The sequence below is a fragment of the Condylura cristata genome, unplaced genomic scaffold, assembly GCF_000260355.1.
Source record: "Condylura cristata isolate star-nosed mole 26May11 unplaced genomic scaffold, ConCri1.0 scaffold00013, whole genome shotgun sequence".
NCBI lineage: Eukaryota > Metazoa > Chordata > Mammalia > Eulipotyphla > Talpidae > Condylura > Condylura cristata.
In genome coordinates, this window is record NW_004567114.1 from 29998812 (window position 1) to 30019824 (window position 21013).

General features: G+C 39.7%; 1 protein-coding gene across 1 annotated transcript in view; it reads right to left on the reverse strand.

The window, feature by feature from the left end:
• Positions 1 to 261: 261 nt before the first annotated feature.
• The window catches only part of SYT16 (synaptotagmin XVI), a 79689-nt gene continuing 58937 nt past the window's right edge, over positions 262 to 21013 (reverse strand). Inside the window, exons 4-6 of the mRNA XM_004681804.2 lie at positions 16454 to 16894; positions 13186 to 13375; positions 262 to 1530 (exon numbers count right to left, since the gene is read on the reverse strand). Of these exons, the coding sequence (XP_004681861.1) occupies positions 1217 to 1530; positions 13186 to 13375; positions 16454 to 16894 (945 nt within the window). The 3' untranslated portion in view covers positions 262 to 1216. The remainder of the gene's footprint in view (positions 1531 to 13185; positions 13376 to 16453; positions 16895 to 21013) is intronic.

A 21013-nucleotide genomic window follows, 5' to 3' on the forward strand; every position in this document is an offset into this window, starting at 1 on the left:
GCACAAATAAGTAAAAGTCAGTTAAAAGTAGGATTCCATGCTTATAGCCATGTAAAACCAGTGTTCTCAATGCACGAGCTTGGAATGGAAGTAGTGGTTGATCAATATCCCTATGAGAAATGACAATTAGAGGCACTTCCAATGCTCAAAGTAGAAGGTAGTGTCATTCCATACAAGCTGAAAATATTTCTTCATTCACAGGTATTATAATATGTTTACTTCTAAGAGTCAATCAAATCAATATTTATTAAAGACCCACTCTATATGATATATTACACTCTACTGATGGAAAAATATTGCATAAAAAGAGTATGGTTCACATGCAGGAATACATTCAAAATATGAGCCTCATTGACATTCAATATAGAAAAAGTATCTCAAAGAACACTAGATTCAGAAAAATCAATAAACCCATGACATAAATAGGCTTTTTGGTTTTCTTCTCATTCTGTAATAATTTAAGAAAAACAGCATAAAAACCTTAAAAGTTACAAGTTCAAAATCTTACATATTCAAAAGGAGACAGCAGTCTTTCAACAGTAGTTTTTGAATTCCATTTTAGCTTCAAAAAGATTCATCTAAACAAATCTCATAGGAAATCACAACATATAAGTGAGACAAACAAAGAGGTATTTAATTAATGCAAATTTGTTTTGTAAGTGCAAATTTATAGCATTATTTGTTAGGTAAGTGAGTGCATTTTCTGATAAAGAGAAAAAATGGACTAGGGTATTATTAATGGCATTCACATTCTTCTATGCGCCTGGGCAGCTGATTCATTTTAGTATTTCAGAATTTTTTGCACACATTAAGAAAAGTCTGATTCACACATGTAAATGGTTGCAAATAGTAACATTCAAAAGCTCCCTGAAAATCTCAGGGTACTCTCCAAGTGAATAGAGACAGCAGGAGTAGCTTCATTCCATATGAACCAAAACTCCATTACTTATTAACACAAACTCATCACTGCTCACAACTATGATAACATTTCTATAGACTATACTTGACTATGTATGCAGGTTGTTTTTAATTACAATAACTAAACCCAAAAGTTACTTTTGTGAAACCTAAGATATCCCCTAGAATCTCTTAGGGGCTAGTAGTCTCCAATGCCTACCTGAAAACCTGACTTTAAAAAGTATCTGCTGAGTCAGCATCAGCAGTTGACCCCATAAGCCAGCAGGGCAGATGTAGATTACAAATACCTTTAGCACACCTATGACTCCAGCAAGGCATGCCATCTGCAGATCTGCTGACCTTTAGTCTCCTTCATTTCCTCCCAGTGGTCTTGTTCCTCCTCTCCACTACTGTTTTGGCCAAGAGCAATCCAACCAATCATCTCTTTACGCTTCATAGTACGCCTGTTATAAATGGAAATCATCAATGTGACATCAGAGAGCTGGAAGAGGGCCACCTGGAAAACGAAGGTCTCCTTGTAAACAGGATTGGGCTGAGCACGTCGAATGGATGTCTTGCAGCGGGACATCTCCTGACCCACAGAATTGAGGAGAAAGAGTTTTCCATACGTATCTAAGAAGGAAAAAATAAAAGTGTAAATGAGAAAATATTGATGCTTTCTGTTTTGCTATATTTATATGGGCATACCTTCCCCCAACCCCCATTTAGCATACCACTTAGGTCTGTACTTGCTGTAGGACTAACACATCTTATCTGAATTATTAAGGAAAAGGATTATTACCTTGATGCTAAATGGTTCATGTGGCTTCCTACTGAGACTCTTGATGACATTCATTAGAAATTCAACATGGGCCGAGGTCCACATGTACAAGCATATGTGCAATGGTGTTTGTGGACACGTACAGTTCTCATCCCTATCTAATTTACATAACAAAATAAACATACACATTTTGCTCTACATTAGTTTCATTGCTTCAAGTTTCTGTTTATCCCTAGGTGAGTCTTCTCACCCCCAATATATTTTATGGACCATGTCAACTACTCAAAGATAACGACCAAGTCTGGCTTCAAAACAGCTACTATATCTATATCTCTGCCTAAACTTCTCTCACAAGGTCAAGATCTAACTGAACACCATATTTCTTTGCTCCACACCCATCTCACTCTCCATATGTTTCAAACTCTTTAAAACTTGCTGCTCTGGTATGTCCCCTCTATGAATGGTAGAACTACCCACTCAATCATCCAAATCATAAATCCAAACTATATTTTTGTTAAGACTGGCTTTCTCACCAAGTCCTACGATTCAATCACCAAGTTCTGTTGATTCTAATTTCTAAATATCTTCCCAAATATCTATTTACCTGCTGCTTTCCATTTCCAATGCACTTGACTCTCAGTGCATCATCAAAAACATCTCTCCCTTGCATCACTGTGACTTTCCTCTTCAGCCACTAGATTTCCTGACTCTCATCAGAGGGACCTTTTGACATATAGTCCTAGTCATGTCACTCAACCTAATTTAAAAAATAAAGTCTTCAGTATTTGCCACTAGTCTCAGGATAAAAACTAAATTATTCAGTATAGACAACAAACTCTGACCCTGTTTATTTCCAACCCTCATTGGGCGCCACCTTTGCCTTAAGGCATTGCACTCCATTACCCTCTGTGAATTGCCTTTATCCCTTCAATGCATCCTTCCTCTCTCTCCCTTTCACTTCTGCACAAGATATACAGGCCCTGCTATCCCAAATGATATCAACGGTCTCAGGGCTTCTATACATCAATTCAGTTTGGATACCACCTTATCTAGGAATCTTGCTTTTCCATTTCTTCCTCCCACTGTTCTGGCTTAGAGAACCTGTTCTGTGGATTCCATCAGAACTAAGTTTTAGACTGTCTTGCACTTCACATCCATTATTATCCGTGCTGGTTCACTTGTCTGTAAACTGTTAGGTCCTCAGAAAAAAAAGGAGGTGGGGAGACTTCCTTCTTTGCCATTGTACCTCTGATGTCTGATAGTGTCTAACATAACAGATATTCACTAAAAGCAAATATTTGTGATAAATGCTCCTGACTAGTCAGGAAGTTCAACTCACTTTTTCTTTTGGTCTCAAGTTTGCAAACTTACAAGCCAAACCCCTCATTTTAGAATGCCTGCACTGAAATGCTATAATATGATGACTAACATTATATGTTTATTCATTTATAGAGAGGCAGAGCCTACTGCTTTACTAAAATTCATGAATGGATCATTACCAAAATAATCTCACGAGACAATTATATTTTTATTAAAATTGCTATTAAAATCTTAACTTTCAACTGTAGTAACCTTTAACTAATAGGTGTTCAATTCTTTCTTAAAAATCCAAACTTTCTAAAAATCCAAACTTAGAGTGTTTTTCAAATTCTGTCATCCTGTACATTCTGTTTAATACAGGCTGAAATCTGGTTTAGTGTGTTTACTGCTCACTTTCTCACCTAACAACCAGTCAAACTTTTAAAAGTGTAAACCTAGATCTCTGTAATTTACTGTTCTCTGCAAGAGCACTGTAAGATAGGAAACAAATTACAACCTGCAGTTTTCTTTCAATGTTGATCTTTTTCTATTCCTGTTTGATGTGTTATTTTATGCACTTATCTGCTGAGAAACACAAGGTGTGAAATTACACTTCAGGTGTGAAAACACTTCTCTGTCTCAGAAACAGGACTCTCCACTCTCCAAACTGCTCTACGGAAAAAGCTGTCAGAAAACCGACAATGGGGGAGTAAATTTGTGTTTCCACAGCTGTACAGTTACATGATTCCTGTAGGAAAAGTACAACAGTCACCAAACTGTCCTAGCAATCCGGCTGCCAGTTATGGCAATGGGAGTTGAGTTAATCTTGCAAACAGAAACCTGCTGATGTCAAAGAGAGCAATTTCAAGCTTTATCCTGATACAAGGTCATTTTCTAATTACAAGAAAGTCCACTTACTATCAAATCTTGTCTACTGAAGTTGAATTGTACATACACGACCAAAACAATACAGTGTGAGGCTACCTTACTAAAGAAGGAAAATTTTGCTAATTATTCCAGCTCAAAGGGAATCTTTTATCAGCAGTAATAAGTAGCTTACTTTTATATGTTCTGAGCAGAGACTGTGCTCCAGAAATTCTATTTGTGTAGAACGGTGGAGAATCTTTGGGATTCAGTGATATATTGATAAGGCAGGACAGACAAAGAATTAAGTAAATAAACAGTTAAGTAAATATCCAACTTATTTTTTTTTCTATTTTAACTTTTAGGAATTGACAATATTCAGTAAAAAACAAGAGAGAGACAATGTGATGGAAAACCTAAAAGAATCTACTGAAAAACTTACTGAAATATTGACTCAGAGAAAACTAGAAGACATTGTTAAAGAAATAGAAGAATCACAAAGAACTGGAAAGATATTCCCTTCTCATGGATCAGAGCATATTAACATTGTTAAAATAGCCATCATACCCAAACCAATGTATAGATTAAATGCAGTCCCTATCAAAGTTTCAGTAGCAGTCTTCAAGATATAGGACAAGCATTACTGAAAGTCATCTGGAAACATAAAAGACCTTCAATAGTCAAAGCAATCCAGACAAAAAGAAAGAATGGTGATACCACACACCAGATTTCAATCTGTACTATGAAACTATAATAACCAAAAAAATATGTTACAGGAATAAAAAATAGACATACAAATGAAATAGAATTGAAAACCTAGAAATGAACCCACATGTAGATGGAAAGTTGCTCTACAGCAAAGCCACACATTAGAGAAAGAACAGGCTCTTCAGTAAATGGTAGGGAAAACTGGATAGTCACATGCAAAAATAACAAAACTAGACCACTATCTCATAAAATACACAAAAATTAACTCAATATAGATAAAGGTATTGGACATAAGACTTACAAAAATAAAATACACAGAAGAAAACATAGGCAAAACACTCTATGACATAGGCTCCAGTGATCTCGTTGTGGGTTCATCCCCAATAGCAAGAAAAACAAAAGAAAATATAAACAATTGAGCCATGTCAAACTCAAACACCTCCACACAGTAAAAGAAACTGTCACTAAAACAAAAAGACAACCTACTGAATGGGAGAAAATATTTACATACCATACATCTGGCAAGAGGCTACAAGGACTACTACAACGTAAAAGGAAAATAACCCAATCAAAGATGAGCTAAAGAGCTAAATAGGCACTTCACATAAAAGGACAAAAGCCAGTAGGCACACACAAATGTTCTTCATCACTTAGTGTCAGAGCAATGCAAATCAAAAGTGAAATGAGTTACCACTTCACAGTTGTGAGAATGACCCATAACAATAAGGACAATAAGTCTTGGTGAGGATGTAGGGAATAGGAACTTTTGTTCACTGTTGGTAAGAATATAGACTGGTCCAGCCAGTATAGCAGAGAGTAGAGCTTTCTCAAAATATTAAAACTGGATTTATCACATGACTAATAATTCCACCCTACATGTCTATCTGAAGAATGCAAAAATACTAATTTGAAGGATGTAGTATGTAGACACAATGGAATACTATTCAGCTATTTAAAAAAAAAAAAGTAAACTCTTGCTCTTTGCAACAACATGGGTGGGGTGGAATTATGCTAAGTAAAATAAATAATGCTTAGACCCTGTAATAACTTCTGTCTCTAAATACCTAAAATCTTTTCCATATTCTTGAAAAATATTGACAGATATAGTAGTTAGCAATCTGAACTAAAATGTTATGAGAATTAAAAAATAAGTAAGAACAGGCACTGGCCTAGACGTTGGATGCCAGGTGATGGGGAAAATAATATCAGATAATAGAACAGTAGAGATCTTTAATCTACACTTATGTGATGGCACAAGTGCCATCTGCTATAACTTGGAAGCAGGAGCATATGCTTAATGAGTTTGTTGCTCTAGGGAAACAGATTGAAAAACAGAATGTTAGAAGTGTGTATTCAGCACTATGGCTTCATTTGAGAGGGTGGGGAAATGGGGAAGGAAAGGTTAACTTGGGGAAAAACTGACCAGTGTACAAGGAAAAAAGAAAAGTACAGAAATTCAGACCTTCAGACTTTTCTATGGGTAATGAAGCTGATTGCTTTCAGAACTTCAAACTATAAGAGAAGGATTTGAAAAGGTTTTGAGTAACAAAGACCCAGGAAACCTTTTCAGGAGAATAACACAAAAGAGATTTAGGTCAAATATCTAATCAATGGTGTAGCTTTCTTACCAGATTTGAGTTGACCGGGCTATCAACCACTTTATAAATAACAATATGAGAAGTGATCATTTTTACTGTCAAGTAAGGCTATATTCAACCACTTCCACCCAAGCAAAAATCTCCCTGCTATCTCTTACCCTTCCACGGCAACAATCAAGCCCACATTTTGAAGATAACATTGTCATTGCCTCATTAAATAAAAGGAAACTGCATGCCTTAGTTACAGCTTAGAGGAGTTACCTGACTCACATTAGACTATAATATAGGGGAGAACTAAAGCTTTGCTCTGTTAAGACACTGGGACTGCAGAGTTTATTTGGTATTGCATCAGAGTCTAGTCTACAGTAATAAACCTCCTATTACGTATCATTTGAGTTAGTTTTATCAAAATGGGTAACACATTTTATCAAAAGCTTCTTCTGCTCCTGTTGAGAAATTATGCTTTCTCTTAAACCAGTTAATATGAATTGTACTAGCAGATTTTCCTATTGTCAAATCATTCTTGCATTCCTGAGTTAAGCCCAATTTGTTGGTAGGTAGTATATTTCATCATTTATGAAGCTAGGTGGGTCCAATGTTTGTTGTAGCAAGTGAGAGGATGTAGGGAGAGGAAGAAAGAGATTGGGAGAGAAAAAAATATTAATTGTATGGCTATCCATAACAATTTTAGTCCTTTTACATTTATTATGATCACTGATGTGTCTTGATTTGGGAGAGACGGGGAGGGTGGTATCTATTCTGTGATTTCTATGCTTATAAATTCTGCTTTCTATTGGATTCACTGAACTTTCCTTATTATAATTTATTTCCCCTGCTGGTTTGAAAGCAGAATTAAAATGCAAACATGCATACTTGATTTAATGTCCAAAATTAATCAGTATTTCTACCTGACCCTTAGGCAATATAAAAAGAACTTGGAATGCTTTGATTCTTCATCTCCCTTCCCATCCTTCATGTCATTCCTTTCTAGAACTTTATTTCTACTTCGACGTTGTACTCCCAATATTAGTCACTTTCCCTGCTGGTGCTATTTTTGGTTCATGCAGTCCAGACATACTTATATTTCCTACCTGTTTTCTGTAATTTTTGTTCATTAGCCTTGAACTCACTCTTCCTTCCAAGTTCAACTTCCTTCTTCCTGAGATATGTTCTTTCAGGAATAAGCCCTCACAAACTTTGTGGAAAGTATCTGCATTTTTCCTTCCCTCAAACAGATAACCATTTAAGAGTGATTTTTTTCTATCAGGGTTCTGAGGATTCGCTCTCCATTGAGCCATGGTTTCTAACATTACCGTGGAGAAATCTGTCCTCAGTCTTAACTGTTGTTCTGCTGCTGCAAGTAACTGTGACTCATATGCCAAGGTAATGGTGTTTTCTCCCCTGTTTCTTTTTGAATTTTCTAACTTTGATATTGCTGTAAGAATTAAATGAGTTGAGATAAATAAAGGAATATCACATATGCATTCCATAATTTAGCACCACATATAAAGCACAATGAATCCATATGAATGGATCATAATTCTAACTATGTAGTAGCTAATAATAAATACTGCACTTAACTGATAATTGGACCAAGATTTTCAAAGGAAGTAGTATATCCCCTATCTGCTCATTTCATTTTGTCCTCTCCCTCCTGTATTCCCTCTCTAGTGCACCCCTGCAACTCACTTGTTCTTTTCACTACCAGTGGGGCAGCTCGATTTGCTTTACTTTGCTCTGGTCTCCGCTATTATGAATGCTCAACAAGGTTAACATGCTGCTGCTCCAAGAAGTATCATTTGGGATGTAATTATCACATGTGGCTAATCATATACTTGCTGAGAAACTGGGGGATTTGTTTTAATTGGAGAGGCTATCTTAATGGTTTTTGACAAGGACTATTTTGTGTGTCTACATATACACAGTGCAGTAGGGCATTGTAGAGTCAGTGAAGTTGGAGATGGCAGAAAATAACCGCCAATAGCAAAGCTGGCATCTTTTAACACAGCATTTGTATCTGTAACTTTAGCTTGTTAACCTCATTTAGTAGGGAAGGAAATGAAATTCAGAGAGGTTAGATCAAAAGTTGAGGACATGTAATAATTGGATGGCAGGTCTAGAAAAAAAACAGAACAGAGTTGATAGATTGTTAGTGAATTTCTCTCCCATGAAGCTAAATTGGAAAGATAACCCAATGTTTCTAATTTCAATGGTAAAATTTTAAAAACATTTGAAAATGAGTATCAATATTTCAGAGATCTACCAGGAACTATAAGCAACTGTTTCACTGGTCCACTAGTCATGTACAGACATGGAGACCATTTCTGGACCTTTGAATATGGTTTATAAAGGGTATTACAAAAGATATCTTTAAGTTCAGCTGCTTGGTATCCCCGTTCTCTCCCACATTATTTTTTACTTAGTTTTTTATTTTATTAAAAATTTTAAATGAATATTACATTGTAGAAGTTTCCAGTATGCACTATTGAAAATAAGCATATATATATGCTACATTAACTTCTCTACTAAATATCCACTTCCATCCTTTACCAATGCCACTGTCCCCCTTGTCCAATATACTTGTCCCTTTTCCTTCTGTTTGCTCTTTTATATACTACATATAAGGGAAACAGTATGGAGTTTTTCTTTTCCCATCTGGCTTATTTCATTAAGTATAACAACCTCTGACTCCATCCATGTTCTTGCAATAAGGTAGGGTATATGTACACAGTGGAATATTATTCAGCTAATAAAAACTTTGCAATTTAATAGCAAGAAAATAATCTATTTTTAAAATGGATCAATGACCTGAATAGACTTTTACAAAAGAAGATATATGGATAGATGAACAGTAAGTATTTGAAAAGGTACTTAACATCACTAGTTATCATGGAATTGCAAATCAAAATCACAATACACTATCACCTCATCTGTTAGAATGGCTGTTATTTTAAAGACAGAAAATGTTTGTAAGGACATAGAGAAAAGAGAATCTTGTGCACTGTTGGTAGGACTGTCGCTTGGTGTAACCATAATGAAAACACTGTGGAGATCCTCAAATAAACAACTAGCATATGATCCAGCAATTCTACTTCTGTATATTTATTCAAATATAAATACAAGCACTAACTTGAAAATAAAAACACTAATGCAAAAATATACATGCACTCATTGCATGGACACATTGCATTATTTACAACATTCAAGATAAGGAAATAATTTGTCCATCAATAGATGATGAATGGAAAAAGAAAATGTTGATTATAATGTTCAAGTGGGACATCTCTTAGCACCATTCCCTCCAGTTCTATCCATGTTGTCACAAACGTCAAGAATTTAACTTTTTTTCCCAAGGGGATTGAACTAGTCTACAGTCCCACCAACAGTGCAAGAGACTTCCTTTTTCTCCACACGAAGGGTGACAGATGTTAACTAGACTTATTATGGTGATCATTTTGCAATAATCACATCAAATATCAAATCATTTTGTTGCATACCTAAAGCAAAATTCTATGTCGATTTAAAAATGAAACTGCTGAGGTCCTCCCTAGTGGCCTTAGTATCAGTGCTATCATCACCATGGTCTGAGTTCCATCCCTGATCAGGGAGCTGATCTGCAAGGCACAGAAGACCTCTCTGTCCTGCCCATTGCTCCCCTCAGCAGTGTATTTCAGTCAATCAGCTTGTTTGCGCCCCACTCTGTCTTTGGTGAATCCTCTCATGCCCCACACCTCTAGTCTATAGCCAGTTCTTCTACACAAAAGTAAATAAAATAAATCTTTAAAAAAAATTAAACTGCTAAATTTTTGGTGCATGTGTAGTTATATAAGAAATTGTCAGACCTTATGCCACACTGTTACTAACATGTGATGGAATCCACTTTTTCAAATTTAGTTATTGGGTATTGGGAGAAGGGTGGCATACAGACTAGTTATCTCTAAGAGTGCTCCTCTCTGGCTCATTATCATTATTGCAAAATCTAGTTCTCACTAAAGCCTCTCCCCCAAAGATACCACAGAAGTTTGGGGAGGTAGATTTATATTTCAGTTATTTCTTCTTAGCCCCTAACAGAAGAGAGAAACGTGATCAACTATTTGTCCAACTCATCTATCTTGCTTTTGAAGAAAAGTTTAGGATATTAGAACTGTCATATGACAGAATGAGGTTGGCAAGTTCAAAGTTATCTTTTGTTTTAATATATTTTGAAACAAAATATTCTCACTTCTAAATCACAGCCTTAGTTTTTGTTTCCAGCAAGATTAGAACCTTTGACATTCTACAGATGAAAAATCCCCAGAATTCAGTCTTCATCTTTTCTTTTCCCACTTGTCCAAGGGCCATTCTTCACAGTATGTATCACAGCTACCCTGTGGGGGAGGAAGGGTGTCCTCCTTCACAGCAGAATAACTGCATCTGAGCAGCTTGTGTGAGGCACAGAATTTATGGCCCTTGCACACACATGCTCTCCACATGTCTCTTCATCAACAACCCCCTCATGGCCGACTCTACGCAGGTCTTTGGGGTTCCTCTGCCCTTCCTCATTGCCACGCTCCCTCCAACACTCTCCATTCCCACTCCACCCCATTTATCTCCCAGATTCCACCCACCTTCTTTTTCCCCTTTTATTTCCAACTCTGTCCAATTACTTCAAAAATCTCTTATTCCTTTCTTGCTCTTGGTCTCTTCCTTCTGGAAACTACAAATGAATCTTAAGGTCTCCTGATGATGGTCAAAGTATTGCTAGAGCCATTATGAAGTGAGACATAATGAAGAACCAATGCCATCAGCATCCCAAGTCCTTGAAAGGACCAAGAGGTCCTTTCAGAATCTCCACAAAGAAACCTTCTACTTTTCAACCCCTCCTAATTAAACTGAATTTTCCTCAAGTACCAGCATTCTACATAAACAAAAAAACTTTGTCTTCACTGTTGGGTTTCTGTTTTAATTAATAGCATAGCAGTAACATTGTCTTCTATTACTTTGGCTGCAAAGGTGCAGCATGTCAGTTACGTTTCACATTAACTTGCAAAATGAAGCTTATGAAAAATCATGTAATAATTCCCAAACTGACTGAGTCTTCTGGAGTAAAATCAAGGCCTAAATTAGAGCTTTCCCTTTATTTCCTGCTCTGTTTTAAATATTTGTTATGAGAATTTCCTCTTTGGGCATAATGTCTTTTATACAGAAATGTAGGGGAAACCATTGTACCCTCCTCAGCAGCACAGCTTTATATGTAGTACTTTGACCTAGAAAATATACCATGATGACCCCATTTTACAGATGAGGAACCTCAGATGCTGAAAAGTTTGATAACCCACAGCTAGTAAGTAGCAGAGCTACATGCAAACCTTGGTTTGTCAGACTCCAGCTGAGTCTTCCTTAGCCACCATGTCACCCTTCTCTTCTGTACTGACTGGGTGCACCAGCACACAAATTAAAGTTTTCTGGCATGGGCTGGAATAGGCCAAAATGTAAAAAACCTCCCCATCACTCCCAGCAGCTCCACTATGTTCTTCTTAAAAAATTATTTAGCAGACAACAAATAGAGAAAGCTCTGAGTGACAAACAGTAAAACCAATTCTTTAGTAAATCCCAGCTAATTTGGAATAGAGAGCTTTAGCTAGCAAGAAATTATAACTGTGCAGTTAATAATTAGCACTCACATGCATTTTCAATCCTTCTCACCTGGCTCTGAGAGTCAACACAGAACAGGGCTTATGTGGTTTCTTCTGTAGTCTAGAGTGTTGAATACCTTGCACAATGGCATTCATGTCAACTGGCTAACAACAGAAACTTTGTGAGTTGCATCATAGTTAAAGGCTAAAAATATGAGTACCCAGACTTAGTTGTGGAAGCTGACCTTTGTTGCCTTTGTGGCTGACTATTCAATTGAAGCCATCATGTGAGGCCAGACCCTCTGAGTCTTGCAGCCTACCATGTGTAGGCTTCATCCCTCATCTAATAAAACCTTGGTGACTATGGTAGACAGGCTCTCTTCCCCTCCACTCTATTACCTGCTAGTTAAACTGCCTGCAAGGATTGAAACTGAACATTTCAGACTCCCTTGCAGCTAGATATTTCTTTTGATAGTTCTTTTGACTAGATATTTCTTTTTGATAGTTCTTTTGACTATAGTTGTATTGATTATAGTTGTCCAAGATCCCCAAAGCAGAATGGAAGCAGCAACTCTTTCAACTCTTTTTGCTAGCAAGCAATTATCATTAAAAGGTGAGTTAATTTTTAACAGAATCATCCCATTTTTCATCCTACTTCTAGAATGTTGGGAAGCAGTTGAGGCATTTGATAGCAATTTCATTTTGTTTGTTTTAATTTTGTATTCCTGAGCCCTGAGAGTATGATTTTCCAGAGCTGATCTCAGAAGTAGCAGCTGTTCTGGTGATCCAGGCCTTTATTATCCCAGACCTCCCTCCCTCCTCAGCACTCTCCTCCATTCATCCCATGGCGCTCACATTTCTTTTGTGCTTATTATGTACCATTTAGTCACTGTACTAAACTTTACATAATCTATTGTATTTAAACTCCAAACAACATACGAGGAAGGTAGTGTTAATATTTCTTTGCTCTAGATGAGCCTTTTGGAATTTAAAAAGAGATAAAGTGCATGGGATCAGGACAAAGATAATTAGCCTGCAGACAGAGCTGAAATTCAATCTCAGATCTGCCTCCCTCCAAAGCCTGACTGACTTCTCCTTCAAGGTTTTTGAGTACCTGGAATCTTTAAACAGATCCCAGTTTCCCATAGACAATATGTTGCTGAGAAGACGTCACCCTTTCCCATGAACAACATGGAATGTATTTCTTGCCAAGAGCCAACTAGATATCTAAGTAGCCTTCAAATTAACTAATGGAAATGTTGAAAAGATATTCTAAAAATCCACAGATATTACTTTGCAAAAACTTGTCTAATCTATACGAAGATTACTTTAATTGCCGAAATTAAAGCATTAAGATGAAAGCAGGCACAATCTTCTCCTTACCCCTGCAAGATGAACACTAGGAGAACAGACATGCTCTTACCAGGCGCTCTGTTAACAGCGAGGTTTCGGAAATGGCTGCCTTTGATCATTTCCACAGATAATCGCCCCGTTGTGGCATTGTAGGAGAGCCCCACTAGCAGCTCTGGCGCCCCTCCATGAGACAGCGACTGCGTGGATGAAGCACTATCACTGTGAGAAACTGCAGATGGGCTGAGCGGAGACTCTCCACTCTGGAGGGGAAGAACAACAAAGAATCCATTGGCCCACGTGGCACTACTCCCTCTTACAGAAAGCCGATATTATGTTTGCTGAAATTGTGGGCCAATCTCGACGACTGCCAAAGATTACTAACAGCACACTCGGCATGAATGATAATGGGCCTGGGAGCACAGTCATGGATGGGAGCCCCTGCAATATTAGTTGACATATTTGTTTCAAGAGCTGTCTCCATTCAATATTTCCTCTCTGAAGACAAAACAGACAAAGATGTTATTACTAGTGTAAATCAAATCCTCTAAGATACATGGAGAGTTAATAATACATTTAATATAGACCAAAATTCCCTCCTGTGTAATTTGTGCTCCAATGTTTCTATGGAACCCATCCACTGCAGGCATGGGCTTTGTTTCTGTTCTCTGCAGCTTCTTGATGAATATAGCAACACAGGAGGCATTTTGTCCTCATGAGTAAAGAAAGGCCACTGGGTAGCTAGCATCGTGTAGTGTAGAACACTTGGCATCTCATTCTGCTTCTGAAGGTTGTCAGGCATACGCTTAAAGCTGAATTCTTCCTCCCAAGGCAATGATTTGCACTGAAAATGAGCACACTTACAACTGTTTGATAAAGAAGCTGACCTGTGGACTATGGATCAGGGCTCAGTGACCATGCAGATACTAAGTGAGCTCAGAGAAGAATCCACAGTTTCTGTTAAGTTTATTCTCCCACACTTCTATAAGGCACTTGCCCTTAGCTCCACACACATCAGGAGGAGGAGAGCAAAGCAGATCATGATAGTGACTCTCACTTGGATACAGGAGTTGGGTTTGACCCAGCAGAAGGCTGGCCCACCTCCCCCACCAGAAACAAGCAGGGCTCAAACCTTTCTTCTCAGCCATTGAAATCATCCCCTAGAACCTACCAGGAACCCTGGTAAGTGAAAGTAATAAAAAGAGTTAAACAGTGTCACATGTGTAGGGCATTGTGGGAATGACCACACCCACCCCTGTGCTTTCCTTCCCACCACCTGTGATTTCTGTGTTCCATGATTTCAGACAGAGTTGACTCAAAGCTTAAGGGGATGAAAAGGTGGTTTGAGAAGAGACAAGAAATAGTCTAGCTTATGTTTGGAAGAGCTCATTCTGATCCATGCATGAGACAGTCTGCAGGGACAGAGAAGCAGCAAGGAGAACACTAGGAGGCCATTTCAGTAAGCCAGCAGAGACTCAGCTGCTGGTTGTTTGGGGAAGATTGCTCAATAGGGATGCAGGAGAAAGTGAGAGAAGTCACAGGTGTCTTCTAAGATTTTTGACCTTAGCAAGTAAAAGGGTAAAATTGCTTTTAGCCAAGACAGGGAAGACTGCAGGTGGAATAGTTTTAGGAATTGAAAAAAAAAAAAAAAAACAGAATTTGAATATGGATATATTAATTATAGGACATCTATTAAAAATGTAAGTGTCTGGCCCTCCCTGGTGGTGCAGCGGGTTAAAGCACAGAACTGAGAAGATAAAGCCACTTCCGCATGAGTTCGATTCCCGCCTGCCCAGGAGGTGACCACATGGCGTGGCAGACCTCTCCTGGCCCGCCCGCTGCTCCCTCAGCAGTGTACTTTGTCGATCTGCCTGTTCTGCTCCCTACTCTGTCTCTGGTGAAGTCTTTCGCCGCTCCTGAGCCTCTGGCCTGTACCCCAGTTCTGTATGAACAAATAATCTTTAAAAAAAAAAAATGTAAGTGTCTGGGCCCTCCCTGGTGGCGCAGCAGGTTAAAGCACAGCACTAAGAAGCTAAAGCCACTTCTGCATGAGTTCAATACCTGCCAGGCCCAGAGAAGATCCACATGGTGAGACAGACCTCTCCTGACCCACCCGCTGCTCCCCTCAGCAGTATACTTCATCAGTTGGCCTATTCTGCTCCCCACTCTGTCTCTGGTGAATCCTCTCACCACCCCTGCACCTCTGGCCTGTACCCCAGTTCTGTATGCATAAATAAATAAATCTTTTAAAAAAATGTTAGTGTCTGGATTGCCCATTACCACACTCTAGATTTTCTGGCCCCTTTCCCCTTCCTGAGACATAACAAGCTCTTCCCTCCTCCTGACACTGAACATGTCACTCTCTTCTCTGTCTGGAATCTTTGTCTTCCACCTATCTGACTCCCTCAATTTCTTGACTTGGCATTTTGTCATTGCCTCAAAGAGGCTAACGCACTGACCCTTCTAAACAGACAGCAACCTCTGTCACTCTTTCCTTGCCTACGCTGGATTCTTTACCATGGCTCTCCTCTGGTAGTGTGTAAGCTCCCCAAGGACACAAGAATCTCCATGTTATTCTCCTATACCCCTTTTGCCTCAACAATGCCTGACACAAAGTAGGCTCTCAATAAATATTTTTAAATGGCTGGCTGGCTGTCCAAATAGCCCAAGATAGCTACCTGATCTTTCAATGTGTTTTTTAAAACCACCTCACACCCGATCACGTACACACACACATACACACATATGTATGTATCATGTATGCATGCATGCATGCATGCATGTGTGTATAGCTCACAGTGGTAGCCAGCTTTCTGTCTTGTAGACATGAAACTTGCCTCTCCCTGAAAATCTGTGTGGACACACAGAGGATGGGGCAGGTGAAAGGAGCCTGGTCATAAAATGGAAGGTCTTAGAATTGGACTTGAGTTCAGGGCTGCAAATCACAACTGACATAGGCACACTTACTAACAAACCTCACTTTCAAAGTTTCATCTCTGAGGTTCATTCTAAAGCATATGGGGGGAAGGGCTGACATTACCACTTACCCACTACCCAGGAGGCCAAGCTATCTCTCCCAGTTTTCTATGCCCTCCATCACACGGTTGCTGTCACTTCCAAAAATGAGCAGGGAATACATCCATCAAGTTATAGGAAAGATGAGTGCAAAAAAACCCATTGTACCATGAAGTGCAAATCATGGCTTATAAGGATGAGAAGAGCCAAATGGAAAATTAAATCAAGGTGTTTGAATTCACAGGCTGAATGTACTAAATCAAGGGTTGACAATTCCAGATCCTCAAATACACCACGTCATTAGCAGCACCATTTAACATACTCACACAGATATTACTTCTTGGCTCCAAGACCAGAGTCACTTTCATTTCCCCTTCTGGGTGCAGGTGGCTGAGATGGAATAGCTTCTCTCCCATCATTCTCTCACGGGTCATCTTGCGGGCAGCATACAGGCGGAATCGCACAGCACAGGCAGCCACATCTCTGGGCTCCAACTTGGCGAAGGTGACCTTCTCCTTGAAAACAGGGTTGGGCCCTCTCTGGATGCCTGTCCTTCCCCTCTGCTTCCTGCTGGGTAGCAGCACCACATGGACTTGCCAGGAGTTGACGCCACTTCGGTCCTTATCTGGGAGGCCACGTGCTCTCACAATGGTCACTGTGAGCTTTTGGCTGGCAACTCTATATTCGAAGATGACATCTAGATCCCCACATTTTGAGATGGGCTCTGGGATCCCAGATGGTACCTGAAAATTGGTCCCATCCTGTTCCTGTTGTAGGCAGAGGAGAAGATTAGGAATGGAGTGAAAATGCCCAATTTCATTCAGGAGAAATGGCATCTTTCTGTGCTCCTTCAGAACCCCAGGCCTTCTAAGCGCCAGGTTGTACCCCTGTGTGTTAGGAAGGCCCATGTACTGGTGCATCTCTCCACTAGTCTATGGATTCTTTGAGGACATGGTGCCTAGCATGTGGTGAGCCTTCACAAATACTTTTGGAATAAGAAATTTTTTGAACTGTGCAAAATGTTTTCAAATATGCTGTCCCTCAAAAGGCACATGTGGGCCCTCCCTGGTGGTGCAGCGGGTTAAAGCACAGCACAAAGAAGCTTAAACCACTTCTGCATGAGTTCGATCCCCGCCTGCCCTGGAGGAGATCCACATGGCACGGCAGACCTCTCCTGACCCGCCTGCTGCTCCCCTCAGCAGTGTACTTCATCGATCTGCCTGTTCTGCTCCCTGCTGTCTCTGGTGAACCCTCTCACCCTCCGCATCTCTGGCATGTACCCCAGTTCTGTACAAATAAAAAAAAAAGGCACATGTGACCATTTAGCCTCTGAGAGAAAGTAAGTTAACTATGCAACTGCCAAGAGGTGATTTTCCCTTGAATCTCTAAGAGACAAGACTCAGCCTGGGCCCACACTCCTCAGGCTAGTACCTCTGGCAGATAACCCAGTGGGGGTTAGGGATAGAAGATGCTTCAGTTTATTTCCAAATTATGTGGAAGAAATGTTTAGGGAAGTGTTGTCAAATGTTCATGCAGACTTGAGCCACCCAGGGATTCTGATTTATTAGGACTGGGGTGGCATTCACAAGGGATGTTGCTGCAGGCTTCATCACGTTTTGAGTAACTTTGAGTGACAAGGGGGTCATCAGCCATTTAGCAAGTAGCAGCACTAGACCTGGAGACAGGATGCTTAGGTTGAAACCATGACTCTACCACTGATGAGTTTCTTTGCTCTGGCCAAGTAGCCCAGCCTCTTTGACCTCCAGCTGAAAATGAACATTAAGATGCCTATTTCACAGAGAGGTGTTGTGTAGTTTTAGTAGGCATGAAAAACACCCGGCTCAGAAAAAAACCCGCTGACTTACCTAATTGCAAATATGGCTTCTTACATCATGAAATATCACCCGTAGACAGCAATTTACCTGTCACTAGTCAGATCTGATGACCTCACTGAGAAAACTGAGCTGCACTGCAGTTACTACAAGGAACCATGCTCCAGAAAACTATCAATGGTGTCACATAATGTGAATTTTCCTCTGAAGGCATGGCTTTACCAAGGTTTGGTCTAATTCTGTTTTATTTTAGTGTGCTACTATTGGTTTACAACACTGCACATGATTCAGAGGAATGTGACACCACTTCAGAAGCATGTCACCTGACCACACCCACCACCAAGACTCCACAGTCCTCCCCACAGTCCACGGTGCCCTCCGAGGCTCCTTTGCTCTCCTCACATCCCTTCCCTCTGGTAAGTTCCATTCCAAAGTCAGATTTCCACTGTTTTGGTTTTGTCTAATCCTTTGTCCTGTTTCTCAATAATCCACACATAAATGAAAGCATCCAGTATGTCTTTCTCCTTTTGATTTGTTTCACTTAGCATAATCTCCTCCAGTTCCATCCATGTTATCACAAGTGGAGAGAGTTGATCTTGAGAGTGGTACTCCATTGAATGCACTGTTGGTCACCATCAGTTCTTAAGTCATTTTACTCCAGATTTTCCTAATTTCACAATCTGGCTATTTTTAAATTTATAACAAACCACAAGAAAATGTATATTTGTCAACAAAACTTGTAGAGCGTTGAGGTGAGAATGCACATTTCTCTGAAGTAGACATCCCCAGGAAACCCAATCCTACTACATACTACCTCTGTGACATAGGACAGGTCATCTAATCTTTTCCATGGTCTGTTGTCCTCAACCAACTATAGAGGGTTGATGTAAAAGTTAAAGGACTTGACACAGTAAAATTCTAATAAATGCCCTTCTCTTTTAAGATTTAAATTAATCTCTGAAGGAAATTTAGGCTTTTTGAAAAGTAAGGGAAGTTTCTTATATCTTTTCCTCTGAGCATGCATTCATGTGTGAGAGTTTCTATTCAGAGGTACTTAGTTTTGAGTGATAAAAATGGTTGCTATAGAGACTTTTGAATACAACTAACTAGTGTAGATGTAATATTAGAATCAAGTCTCCAAGGAGCTAGGCCAACTCAAAATCAAGTCACAATCTTCTGTTAAAATTCCCATCTATTTTAGCCCACTCCTGAAATCTCTGTTACTTGCTGGACCAAAAGTAATACAGCTAACATCTACAGCTAGCATAGCTCTATCAGCCCTGCCCTTATGACAGACACTACACTAAACTTTTTTAAGATCATATAAGCCAGTACTTATGTATAGATGCTGGCCTCACCTCCTATGCCATCTTTCTCTGCAGCTACCGGCTTCCTGGGCTCTCAGTGACGTTAGCCTGGCCCAATTTAACAGTCTTACCCCCTGCCTATGCGATGTAGTGCTCAGCTTCCACCATGTGCATGTCCATGGATGCCAAAGCTTGGAAATCTACAGAATCCTGTTTGGCAAAGAGGGTGGGGGGTTCATGCCCCTTCTCCCCTGGATAGAAGTCCTTGGAATGCAGTCCCACAAGTCAAGCGGTGAGTCTCACAGTGGTGGGCACTCATTAGCATTGTCATCCTTTTTCCCCACTCTATTCCCTGGTCACTTACATTTATCCTCTGGGATTATACTTCCTAAGAAAGTGGAATAGAAGCCTTGGTCTGCAGCTCTGCTTTGTGCGGAGTCCAGCTAAGATAGATCTTTTGAACATTACTTCAACCTAACAAGGTAGATATTTTAATATCTTCATTTTATGGAGGAGGAAACTAGGCTTAGAAAGGCTAAATAACTCACTCCCAATCCCCATCTCCATCATAGCCCCAGATAGGACTATCCAGGATTTTCTAGTATTCAATTCTCAATATCCTAAACCTTACACTGACCCATGATATCTCCCTTTTGCTCCCCCAAACCTTTCACCATGGCTATTTGTGTCCACGGTCAGTGTGTGGATGATGAAGGAGACAGATGGGACTTGGAACACACTCTACTTTGAAAAATATATCTTGTTAGGTGCTTGCCCTTAATACTAGTTAACAGTCCTGGATTTTATCATCAACTTCAACATCAAGGTAAAAATACCCTCCATAGGGTGGATCTCTCCACCTACGTCTCCATATACCTATAAGGCCATCTATTCAGATAAATGTTCAGTTTGCCTATAGTTTTTGGTGAAACCTTGAGAAGAACTCTGAAATTACTCTCCTAAATCTTTGAAGAAGACACAGCCAAGTCTGGAAGGAGACAATTCAAGCTGTGGCCCAAGAAAATGGTTCTGTGACCCTTTCCTGGGTTGATCTGTGACAAAGGATTGTGGAGGCTGGTATTTCATAGCAGTTAATTATTTCAACACACTTTACCTATCACCAGGCAACCAAAAGAGTTCCTCATGTGGGTACTGTTAATACCACTAATCCAGCTGACTTTCCTGTAAGGTAAAAATCTCTTCATTTTTATCCCCATTTGGCAGATTTTAATTAACTTCTCAAGACCAACCAGTTAATCAGTCGAAAGCAGAAATGAAAAGTGGGACACCTGCCTCCCTGCATGCTCAGAATCTCCAGGCACCCTCCCACCATCTCTTTGCCCACCCACAGGGCCTCCAGTGAACACCCATGGCCTCTTCCAGCAGGGAGGACAGGGAATAAAAAGCCATGAGCCTCACAGGTTATCAGACTGCATGGCCAGTTTCTTTCTGAGGCAGAATAAATGATTCCTTCAGCTCTAATATCCTCAGAGTGTTTGTTTTTAAGATGGGAACACTTGCACCCCACTGTGAATGGCTACCTAGATTTATAAAGCTTTTCTGCCAATTGAAAGCCTTTCTGTTTTAGTAAGATACTGCTGATGTCATCTGTGCAAACCAAAGTAAACAGTCCCACAGTTTGTTCCCAGTGCCAAATACTCAGGGGAAGAGAGGTTCTTAAATACAGCTCAGAAGCAAATAAATCAATTCTTAAAAGGCGAGCTAAGCCTGCAAAGCAGACAGGTAC